General features: G+C 44.9%; 3 protein-coding genes across 6 annotated transcripts; 1 reads left to right on the forward strand and 2 right to left on the reverse strand.

Moving 5' to 3' along the window:
• Positions 1–2692: 2692 nt before the first annotated feature.
• On the reverse strand, positions 2693–5158 carry LOC9658320 (BRISC and BRCA1-A complex member 2). 2 transcript variants are annotated; one of them, XM_002981079.2, is made up of 14 exons: positions 4958–5158; positions 4820–4907; positions 4591–4759; positions 4438–4528; positions 4327–4362; positions 4160–4264; positions 3967–4097; positions 3850–3898; positions 3709–3798; positions 3599–3652; positions 3467–3532; positions 3323–3417; positions 3157–3263; positions 2693–3086 (listed from the first exon to the last, which is right to left on the reverse strand). In XM_002981079.2, exons 1-13 carry the CDS (start codon positions 5045–5047, stop codon positions 3197–3199), a joined length of 1131 nt encoding a protein of 376 aa, XP_002981125.2. In that variant the 5' UTR covers positions 5048–5158; the 3' UTR covers positions 2693–3086; positions 3157–3196. The 2 variants fall into 2 exon arrangements, with proteins under 2 accessions (XP_002981125.2, XP_024541886.1); XM_024686118.1 differs by having other exon boundaries at positions 2877–3263.
• Positions 5159–5272: 114 nt separating this feature from the next.
• On the reverse strand, positions 5273–7180 carry LOC9658321 (glyceraldehyde-3-phosphate dehydrogenase B, chloroplastic). The gene is made up of 9 exons (XM_024686115.1): positions 7045–7180; positions 6855–6965; positions 6631–6786; positions 6412–6579; positions 6188–6348; positions 6074–6135; positions 5968–6017; positions 5507–5913; positions 5273–5445 (listed from the first exon to the last, which is right to left on the reverse strand). The coding sequence occupies exons 1-9, from the start codon at positions 7087–7089 to the stop codon at positions 5310–5312; spliced, it is 1296 nt and encodes a 431-aa protein (XP_024541883.1). The 5' UTR covers positions 7090–7180; the 3' UTR covers positions 5273–5309.
• Positions 7181–7348: 168 nt separating this feature from the next.
• Positions 7349–9940, forward strand: LOC9658322 (inner membrane protein PPF-1, chloroplastic). Of its 3 annotated transcripts, XR_002993695.1 has the most exons (12): positions 7349–7819; positions 7888–7998; positions 8052–8126; positions 8198–8258; positions 8327–8400; positions 8448–8552; positions 8606–8713; positions 8772–8872; positions 8926–9128; positions 9178–9376; positions 9423–9557; positions 9665–9940. XR_002993695.1 is itself a non-coding variant. In XM_024686117.1 (11 exons), exons 1-11 carry the CDS (start codon positions 7406–7408, stop codon positions 9522–9524), a joined length of 1554 nt encoding a protein of 517 aa, XP_024541885.1. In that variant the 5' UTR covers positions 7349–7405; the 3' UTR covers positions 9525–9937. The 3 variants fall into 3 exon arrangements, 1 of the variants encoding a protein (XP_024541885.1); XR_002993694.1 differs by having other exon boundaries at positions 9423–9937; XM_024686117.1 differs by having other exon boundaries at positions 8772–8875; positions 8928–9128; positions 9423–9937.
• The last annotated feature ends 256 nt before the right edge of the window (positions 9941–10196 follow it).

The following is a 10196-nucleotide window of genomic DNA, read 5'->3' on the forward strand; positions in this document are numbered from 1 at the left end:
GCATTAGCTAAAAGTAGAGATAATAGAATTTATATCTTCTATGTAATTCAATTATAACAATAACCAACACAGTGACAATCATTACTTTACCATATTTAGAAGGTATCCCAAAACAACATTAGAGTTAGAATTGCATTTGATTAAGGATAATTTGGATAAGTTTGATTTAGAAATGATTGATCTTGCTACAAACCTTAATGAGATTATAGTGGTGTATATATGGAATTTGTAAATAGTCTAGAACATAGTGGAGAATGTTGCTAATGAACATCATCAATTTAGAGAATATAATGTGGGAGACTTTTTTTTAATGCAAGTGATTTTTATGTCAAATGAGTGGTAGAACACTTTAGTGCTTTTACAGAATGAGAAAAGTGACAAATTTTCTCACAATTATGTTAGTTTATATAAAGTGTTATAAAGTAGCTTATCAAATGTGATTGTTAGCTGGAATAAAAATTCATTTGATATTTTATGTCAATCATTTGAAAAGTGTACTATCTTAGAGTGAAGAGCCTAATGACACCTTAATGTATATGACTTTGAATAATAGATTAGAAACTTAAATAGAATTCCCTAAAAAAGGTGATAACTGGTGCAATTCATCTTTGGGATAAGAATATTGTTGAAGGGGAAGAATTGTTAAGCCTTAACTTTGACCACATAATCAATTTGTCAACTAAAGGATATATTATAATATGGATTTAGTGTAGAGTACCCTAAGGGCTCATAATGGTGTGGTTGTGGGTGATGAGAAGGTGTAATGTTGTCTAGATGAAACTAGACTTCTTTATCTTTATCATTTTGTGCCGAGTCATAACACTTATAATCGTGAGTTGCTCATAGGATTTTAGCTTTATTATAACTAGAGTGTGGGAGTTAGTGAGACTTATTTGGTGCTAAAGAGAGCTTGGAAGATATAACTGATCTATTTGCATCCCAAGGCAAATAATGGTGCTATAGAGAAATTGACTAGGTTTTACTCATTTCTTCCAAGTCAAGAGCCTTTAATGGCCTCCAAATAGATAAGTAGCCCTCTAAAGTCTAGATACAAAAGCTTAGAGTTGTTTGCCTCTTATCCTCTAAGGCTTTGGTGGTTTTCAAGTGGAAAGTGACATGTAAAAACTTGGATGCATAAATTGGCTTGTTTGTGTGGAAGAACAAATCATTTAGACACATTGCCATTTTGGGAAATATTAGTGACATTTCCTTATATCTAAAGGCTGAAGTTAGTGGTAGAGATGCTTTCAAGTAGCTCTAGGAGCATGTTGGGCATCATTATGCCCACACAAGCAAAGAGAGTATCAAGAACTATCTTTTATTATCCCTTCCTTTGACAAATGTTTTTTGTAACAAGTCAATGTAGAGAGGTCTCCCAATGGTCTAGGAAAGCTCCCAGCAAGGGGCTTAAGAAATCACAGTCCACAACATTTCCCCTACAAAGGCATCACACATAATTGGGAGATTGACCAGCTTGTGGCATATATGCTTTGTAGTGTCTAGAGAGTGGCATGCCCCACTTAAGAGCCAATATAGCTCAAAACTGCTATTTCTTCAAGACTAGAGTATTCTCCAGTGAAGGTCTCTCCTAGATCAAAGCACTATTAACAATTGCCACATATGGCATTTGCTTCAAGAACAAAATCCCCATCTAGCAAACACTGTCCCAATGGCAAAAAAAACTCGCAAAAGCTACAAGACATGGTCCCATGACAAATGAAAAAGAGTGAATTGACGGTATTGTAGCTCAGGGTGAGTATGACACTTTGCCTTGTTGCCATCTCCCTATAGGAAAATGTGGCAGTGACAATTCTTGGCTAGAAGTAGTTGTAGATGATGTTGCATCATCCAAATCACCATGCCACATCTTGGAAACATGATCTAAGATGCTTAGCCTCAGGCATACATCACAAGGTATAAGGAGAGACGATGCTTGGGTGCCCTTGGTGCTCCTGCTACTGTTGTTGCCACTGTGGGCATAGTAGAGACCCACACCAAGCAATTAGGCACTATACTTGCATAAAATCTAGGATGGGCTGCCATGAAGAAGAGGCATGATAGGTTTGCTCCTGGGTTGTTGCCACTATTGGTTTTGTTGCTAGGAGTAGAAGCTCTCTCCCATCCTATCTACTTTCACTAAATATTCATCCACAGCCTTAGCTGAAAGTTGCTAATGGGAAGATCTTTCTCACCTAGTGCTGTCATAATTAAAGTGACTTAGGAACTAGATATTCACTCTTTAGATGTGCAAGAGAGGATGGAGACAAGGAGAGATTAGAGAGAGAAGAGGCAATGTAGTTAGAATGTGTGAGCCTGAATACATGCTAGTGATATATTTGCTAGCTCGACCACTCCAAAACAATATTGAAAGCCTGGACCCATTATTAGCTTCACAAGCTTAAAGCGTTTATTCTTCCAAATTAAATTTATGGGTCCAACTGATTTACATGGCAGCAGTAGAATGATGGGGTAGCTATTGCATTTCTGTCAACTTCACAACCAGCCTGTTGCAATCCTCAATCATTTAAAAGAACGAGAAGATAGGCTCTAATCGATGAGCTGAACACACCTAGGGTAGGCTAGAGTCATTCTTCATATGACGAACACAGGAGTGACATAAGGCGGGCAATATCATTCGAACATAGATGCATTTACAAAGATTCCAATCATAGAAATAGTCGGCAGGCTATCATTTTGACTCTTCTGCTAGGAATGCAGTCATTAAACCGGGTAAAGGAACCCTTTAAATTGTACAGCCCCTACCAAGGAGAACTTGCTCCTGCTAAACAATAGCACTCAACCCAGAGAGAAGTAGAGAAAAGTGGAAGAAACAAAGAAGAAAGAGGCAAAGAAATCAAAGATGCATGTCACTCGTCTGCAGGAGCAAAGAAATGGAGCGCTCCAACTCATACCTCAAAAGAAGAGGGTTGTATTCCCTCCGTACATGGCCCAATCAATAGCCGCAATTCTTGAAACCTGGTGGCATCGCGAGCAGTACCCCGCATCTGGATTGGGCAGGGACAAATTCTTCGTCTCGCAATCCATGATCGCTGCCTGGACGTTCATGCAATGCGAGGGATCCAAGACTGTAGCATAGCCCGTGCATGGGTTTCGAGATCTCACTAAAAGAATTAAGGACTAAACTTGGCAGCAAACCTTTTCCTATGTCATTAGAGGAGGTGACCCAGCGAGATGGCTAGTGGTATTGCAAGCTTTCGTTGCAGTACTGCTTGAAAGAAGCATTCTCCTCAGTGATGAAGTCACTGGACAAGAAAATTGAGCGCGCGAAAGGGTATAAGAGAATGGATGAGACACTACGCACCATATCCGGGACACCATCTCACTTGGATCCCAGCGGGGACTCCAAGGGTAATCCTCGTATGCTCGAGAGATTGGCCGTCCTTGCGAGTCGAAGTGCTGAGAAACGAAGCTTTAGCTTAACGATATCATCACAACACATAGATACCTGTGAGCTTTGCAACAGCAAGGTGGGCTGGACCTTTGGAAACTGCAACGGTAGAGAGATGTGGATCTTCAAGAAGAAAGCATCACCAAAGTCTCAGTGCCCGAAACAAGAAACAAACTTTAATTTGCTTACCAAGAAGGTGAAAACGCCAGCCGAGGCTATCATGGAAACCTTTCTGCCAAAATCCTGCAAAACTTCGTGTAACTTCTTCTCTTTGTATGAATCAAGCAACTCCAACTAACCGTTTCAGCTTCAAGAGGCCTTCCAAAGACCGGAACCAATGCTTCTATGAAATTTCTCCTGAGCGTCAGAGACGCGCAAGCATCGATTATCTACACAGGACACTTAACCAAATCAGCCACAGCCGCCGAGATTCTGCTTACTTGTGACTGTAGCAACTCCAGCAACTTGGGAATGTACTCGGCTAAGCACCTAAATGATCAAACACAAGCTTTAGCTAAGATACAATACATACGCAAGGAAAAGAAAGAAACGCTTACATGCTGTCCGTCCAAGCGGGGAGCCTAACATCCTCCACCTTGAAAACCTCCCTGAGAACGTTTGGAGCGTGGAGTTTAATCAGAGGAACAGCTGACGAAGAAGTGAACTCCCGCTGCACTGGATAGCACACCTTCATCCAGAGCCAGCAAATTTTCCAATGAGCCAACAAAAGAAAGTCGAGGAAAGGCTCACTTGCAGCACTACGCCGGTATTAGGCGGCTGTAGCAAAAGGCGACTCTGTCTTGCTAGCTTCGAAAGATCCAGTTCGTGGAGTGGAATGGAAAAGATGACTCGCGCCTGTTAAACTGCGAACAATTATCATCCAGCAGAACAAGGAACAAGGCAGACTTTTCACTCACATTGTCTCCATCTGTGACGAGTCCCATTTCAAGATCCTGTCCAAGTAAGAAAAGAGAAACACGCAAACATGGAATCAAAAGAAGAAGAAGAGGAGAAAGATAAAAGGCTACCTCAATGCTCTCGAGTGTGTTAACCTCGAAATGGAGACGAGAATCCTTGAGCTCTTCCACTCGCTTGCGTTGATACTGAAGATACTCGTTCCTAGAAGATGGAAATCGTACCAAAGTCTCTTTTAAACAATCAGAGAAAAAAAGAGATCTTACCGCAATTCAACGAGGAACCTGAGAAGTGTGGAAGGATCTTTCGAGTCCCAGCCTTTCAAAATGGAGGAAATCGAAGAGTTCGTGGCAAGTGGCTGAAAATCCGAGTCGTGGGCAGCGAAAATCACATCCGGTGGCCAGTATGGATGCTGACAGCTGAAAATCACTTCCCCTGGACAACCAAAAATCTTTAGGAGAAGCACGCTCGAGATAAAAAAAGAAGGCTACTCACATCGAACCGGTTCAAGGAAGCAAGGAATGAGCACAGAGAAGCGATCGAAGAAACTGTGCGACTCGTGGCTCTTCCGGAAGCCATCGACCTAGACGCCCCAAAGAAAATCAAAACAAAAACCTTTGATCGATCGCTCACCTGTATGGGCAGCAAAGAGTTCTGGAGAAGATAGTCGACTTGATCCACAATGTCGCGAGGGAGCATTGGAAACACCCAGCTGGGCGCCATCGCCCCTTCTTTTTAGCAAATTTAAACCCTAAGCTCATTAAGTTCGACAGAAAATGCGAATATTCGTAGATCTCTTCGTAAAGCATCAATCTCCAAGCTCTACGCCTCCACGCTCCAAGTTCCACACTTCATACTCTCCAAGCTCCACGCTTCATACTCTCCGAGCTCCATTCATACTCTCTAAGCTCCTCCAGCTCGCTCCAAACTCTTTCAGGCTTACAAGAGTAGAGACTTCCAATTGAATTCATTCCAAGATTTCCTCTCATGCATCGTAGACTTTGCACTCATCGGTGTCCGGGTTTGTCTTGCAAAACTCGTCCAAAGGATCACCGGAAGGAGCCGGAGCTCCACCGGGCCACTTCTCAGCTACAAGGTGCGCCAAGTCAACCACACGTTGACTTTTCAAAACAAGGATTAACCGCTAGTCAAAACCTCGAGAGAAAAGAAATGGTTGCTCACCTGTATCCCCACTCGTTGTCATACCAAGCGACCACCTTGACCATGTCGTCGCCCATGACCATGGTCAGCGACGCGTCAACGGTCGATGACACATCGGAGCAGCGGAAGTCAACGGAGACCAGCGGGATGTCACAGACGGCCAGGATGCCCTTGAGGGGGCCGTCGGCGGCCTTCCGGAAGGCAGCGTTGACGTCCTCGGCCGTCATGCCCTTCTTGTCAACGTTGACCACCAGGTCAACAACCGAGACGTTTGGAGTGGGCACTCGCAGGGCAATGCCATTGAGCTTGCCCTTGAGCTGCGGAAGAACCAGTGACACCGCCTTGGCGGCGCCTGTGCTCGTCGGGACGATGTTTAGCGCTGCCGCGCGGGCTCGCCGCAAATCCCTGTGGGAGGCATCCAGCAGCCTCTACAAATACAAGAACTTGGTGAGATCTTTCTCGTTTTCTTGGAAATCATTAACCTGATCTCCTGTGTAAGAATGTGTTGTTGTCATGGTCCCCTTAACAATTCCTGGTCACAGTTGGCCATCAAGTTAAAGTTTTGGATGAAGTTTAGTCTTAATGTACCGAATTCCTCGTCCATGACTTTAACGAATGGAGCCAGGCAATTCGTCGTGCACGAAGCGTTGCTGCAAACCAAAGATCGATTGTACTCCCCAAAGAAGCAGCGAAGATTCTAACCTTACGATGTTCGCCACCTCGTGATCGTAGTCAGCCTCGTTAACGCCCACGACGTAAGTTGGAATGTCGGTTCCTTTTGCCGGAGCAGTAATAATCACTTTCTTTGCTCCGGCCTGGATGTGCTTTCCAGCACCGGGTCCATCGACAAAAACTCCAGTTCCCTTGAAAGTGATCAATCGCAAAAGTTTGTGACCAAGTTTTTCATGCGAGATTGCTATAGGTACCTCAATCACAATGTCGATTCCCATGTCAGCCCAAGGAAGTTTCAAAGGATCTCGGCTGGAGACAACTGCGATGTTCTTGCCATCCACGCTGATGGTCTTGTCGTCCACAACTTTGACGTTGGCCTTGAAAGTTCCAAGCATGGAATCGTACTTGAGAAGGTGTGAAGCCTGATGGATCATACATTTCAGTCACACGATCAGCACTAAGATTTCTCTTACGTTTTTGACACCTCCACTGTCGTTGACGGCGATCACATCCAAGGGGGAATCCTTTCGGCCATGCCAGCAACGGAGAAAGTTGCGACCAATCCGCCCAAAACCATTGATGGCAACTTTGAGCTTTGCGGTGGTTTCACCTTTGATTGCTCCACCAGACTATCAAAAGCATGAAAGTTTAATAAAGAACTCGTTCTTCCCATGATCATATCCGTACGAGACAATACCTTGACAATGGAAACTTGTTGCCTCACGGTGTCGAAGAGCGTCGCGTCATTCCGAGCCGCAAATGGCATTGAGGACGAGGCCTTAAGTCCAGAAAACTCTGCCAGCTCCATCTTTTCGCACAGACAATACAAAAATTAGAGAAGAATTTCCGCTCAATTGCTCTATAGCTCTGGGAAAACAATACCGTACCTTCCCAGCAGCAAGGAATTGGGAAGAAGCTATAGCAGAGGCCATCGTCCTCTCGGGCCAAAGGTGAAAAATCTCCACACAATGCTTATAAAAATTGGTATCACATTTGAATGGAATTTACCCGCGAGCAAATGTAAACCATGAGACCGCGTTGGCGATAAGGTGGTCAGGCCTCGCCACACACTCCTCATCTCGACCACCGTACGCATGTGAGTTTTGGCCCATGGCCCAAATCGTCGTGGACCTCGGTTCGAGTCCTCTGCCCCGCGAAAATATCCGGAATATCTACAAGTGTAGGGTTTGTGCCAGCGAGTGGGGGACGTGGATAGAGCAATGAAACCCTAGTGCGGGATTTTCGGAAATGGCCACGCTAGTCTCCTCCACCAGCGCCGCGCATTCGCTTCTTCCCCACGGCGCTGCCAGAAGGAGCTCGCATTCTTGCTGCTCGCACAGGAATTCCTTCTTTGGAGCTGAATTGGATCGAAAGAGCGTGTATTACAAGTTGCGGCGATCGAGGAGCCGGCGGGAGCTGCGATTTCTGGTCAGTGCGCACCTAGGTCAGCCGGAGGATTTGGAGTCGGCATTGGATTTGCTAGCGCAAGCGCCGGAGTCAGTCCAGAATGCGCTCGCTAGAGTGGAGGGATTTCTCTACACTGTGGCGGATGCCGCTGTCGCCACGGATGTTGTAACGGATGGCACGAGTGAGACCGTCCAACAGGCCCAGCAGAGCGATTGGTTCTCTGGCGTGACTACTGTCATGGAAGCGGTGCTCAAGGTTAGAACATACTATCGAGCGAATTCTATGCTTCGATCGATCATACTCCTTTGTGTTTTTTCTCTTAGGTGTTGAAGGACGGTCTTACAACGCTCAAAGTGCCGTATGCCTACGGGTTTGCGATCATTCTACTCACAGTCTTGGTGAAAGTTTTGACGTTCCCATTGACGAAGTCACAGGTAGAACTTAGAGATTGTTGCTGGCTAGATACTAAGGCGTTGCGAATTTCCAGGCAGAGTCCACCATATCTATGCAAAACTTGCAGCCAAAATTGAAAGCCATCCAGCAACGTTATGCTGGAGATCAGGTACTCAGTGACTGGTTTTTTTTCTCTCTCTCTCTCTCTTAGCTCAGGAAAGAGTCTTTGCGTTTGGCCAGGAAAGGATTCAAATGGAGACAGCTCGTCTCTACAAGCAAGCTGGAGTTAATCCTCTTGCTGGTAAGTTCTAATGAGTGTAATTCACGAGCTTGATGTTTTTCTTTCTTTCTTCATTTTTGTTCTTGCAGGATGTTTGCCAACCTTGGCGACTTTGCCTGTCTGGATTGGCTTGTACAGGGCATTGTCAAATGTTGCAAATGAGGTCAGTTTCCGGTTGTGATTTTCTCTGTTTGTTTACATTTTCTTCAGGGCCTCTTGAGTGAAGGGTTTTTCTGGATACCTTCTCTGGCAGGTCCGACAACAATAGCTGCACGTCAAAGCGGTAGTGGTATCTCCTGGCTGTTTCCTTTTGTGGTGGGTATAATTTTGTAGCAATCAGCTGGTTTTCAAACTCGTTTTTTGTTTAGGATGGGCATCCTCCCCTGGGATGGGGGGACACAATCGCGTACTTAGTGCTGCCTGTTCTTCTGATTGGATCACAATACGCTTCTATGCAGATTATGCAACCGCCGCAGGTACTGAAATACTACTTCTCGTTGTACTTCGTAACTCGTACGAGGGTTGTTTTTGCAGACTGATCCAAGCCAAAAGAATACACAGCTAATTTTGAAGTTCCTTCCTCTCATGATCGGCTATTTTGCTCTTTCTGTTCCCTCCGGACTCAGTCTATACTGGTTAAGTACAGAGAACCGTGTGGTGAACTCTCTACTTACTCATTTTCCTGCAGGCTAACAAACATATCCTCAGCACTGGCCAACAAGTGTGGCTGCGAAAGCTCGGTGGGCGTAAGCCTGTCGTTGCTAGTGGCGGTGGTGACATAATCTCGGCTGGTCAGGCCAAGCGGTCTACTCCATCTCCACCCGCAGCGACTGTAGTACCAGCACCAGCAAGAGAGGCAGGAGGAACAAGAGAAAGCCGACGGGGTGAAAGGTACTCGTCCGTTTTGGTTTCACTTTTAGACAGCAGTTTGTAATTCCAGGTTCAGGCAACTAAAAGCAGCAGAGTCGAAACGAAAAGCCGAGAGAGCAGAGAAAACAAGATTGGCCGCAGAATCAACTAAGGCGCCAACGTCGTCTGAGAGAAAAGAGGGGGAGGAAAGTCGCAAAGCCGATCCAGAGACTAGCGACGGGGACGAGTCTTCTTCGGACGAGGACAGCGATGATAGCGAGGCCACGAAGGTGCGTACTTTCTTTTGTTCCTGTTAGTCACCGATGGATTCCACAGGGCTCGTTGGAGGAATTGTATGCTAGCAGTGGGAACGGAGCAGCTAGCAATGGAGGCTCTCCCAACAAAAGTAAGCGTTCGAAAAGGAAGCGCTCAGTTTGAAACCAACAAAAGAAGACAGCGATCAGTGTCCAGGTTCGACAAGCTACTCTGCTTGGATTCAAAAGGATTTGACTCTGTGGATAGCCCAGAGGAATCACTATCTTACAGTTTTGTAAAATATAATTCTCGTTACTTGCTAGGATCAAACCCGGAATCCGGATTTTCAGCCTTCACATTCGTTTCGAGAGACTGAGAAGGCCACTCTCTCACGATGCCTGAGCATGAGGCGCACGTCAAAAGGGTGATAGTTTATTTCGAGAGACTGAGAACTACCTTTGTGAAGGCCACTCTCTCACGATGCCTGACAAAAGGGTGATAGTTTAGACGGAGTTGGATCTAAGGTCCAGATGCAGGTATTCATACTGCACTTATTTGTTTCACAAACGTTATACTAGATTTACAATTTACCTGCTTTCTGCTTGCCTAGAAATTTCTGGAGTTTCCCCATCGTCTGGATTCATTGTTTGCTACCCATAGAAATCTGTAGGATATATTTTAGATATTCTTTGGTTAAAGATTAAAATTTTACACCTTAAATAAATGCTTTTGTGCTAATTTTTTTGTAAGCCAATTACCATGTAATAAGAATTTGTCACATGGCTAAGCACTATTGAGTAATCACTAGTGCTAAGAAATAAAGCATTAGAAATCTAACACATGGAAAAGAGTGAT

The sequence above is a fragment of the Selaginella moellendorffii genome, unplaced genomic scaffold (assembly GCF_000143415.4).
Source record: "Selaginella moellendorffii unplaced genomic scaffold, v1.0 SELMOscaffold_47, whole genome shotgun sequence".
NCBI lineage: Eukaryota > Viridiplantae > Streptophyta > Lycopodiopsida > Selaginellales > Selaginellaceae > Selaginella > Selaginella moellendorffii.

Excerpts from the sequence above, each read along its gene's own strand:
- LOC9658321 (XM_024686115.1), bottom strand. The coding sequence starts at position 7,089 with ATGGCCTCTGCTATAGCTTCTTCCCAATTCCTTGCTGCTGGGAAG. Across the intron at positions 6,787-6,854 it reads AACAAGTTTCCATTGTCAAG|TCTGGTGGAGCAATCAAAGG; the intron begins GTATTGTCTCGT and ends TGCTTTTGATAG. Across the intron at positions 6,349-6,411 it reads GAATCGACATTGTGATTGAG|GGAACTGGAGTTTTTGTCGA; the intron begins GTACCTATAGCA and ends ATCACTTTCAAG.
- LOC9658322 (XM_024686117.1), top strand. The coding sequence starts at position 7,406 with ATGGCCACGCTAGTCTCCTCCACCAGCGCCGCGCATTCGCTTCTTCCC. Across the intron at positions 8,714-8,771 it reads AGATTATGCAACCGCCGCAG|ACTGATCCAAGCCAAAAGAA; the intron begins GTACTGAAATAC and ends TTGTTTTTGCAG. Across the intron at positions 9,377-9,422 it reads ATGATAGCGAGGCCACGAAG|GGCTCGTTGGAGGAATTGTA; the intron begins GTGCGTACTTTC and ends TGGATTCCACAG.
- LOC9658320 (XM_002981079.2), bottom strand. The coding sequence starts at position 5,047 with ATGGCGCCCAGCTGGGTGTTTCCAATGCTCCCTCGCGACATTGTGGAT. Across the intron at positions 4,908-4,957 it reads ACTCTTTGCTGCCCATACAG|GTCGATGGCTTCCGGAAGAG; the intron begins GTGAGCGATCGA and ends TGGGGCGTCTAG. Across the intron at positions 3,899-3,966 it reads CCCGCTTGGACGGACAGCAT|GTGCTTAGCCGAGTACATTC; the intron begins GTAAGCGTTTCT and ends TTGATCATTTAG.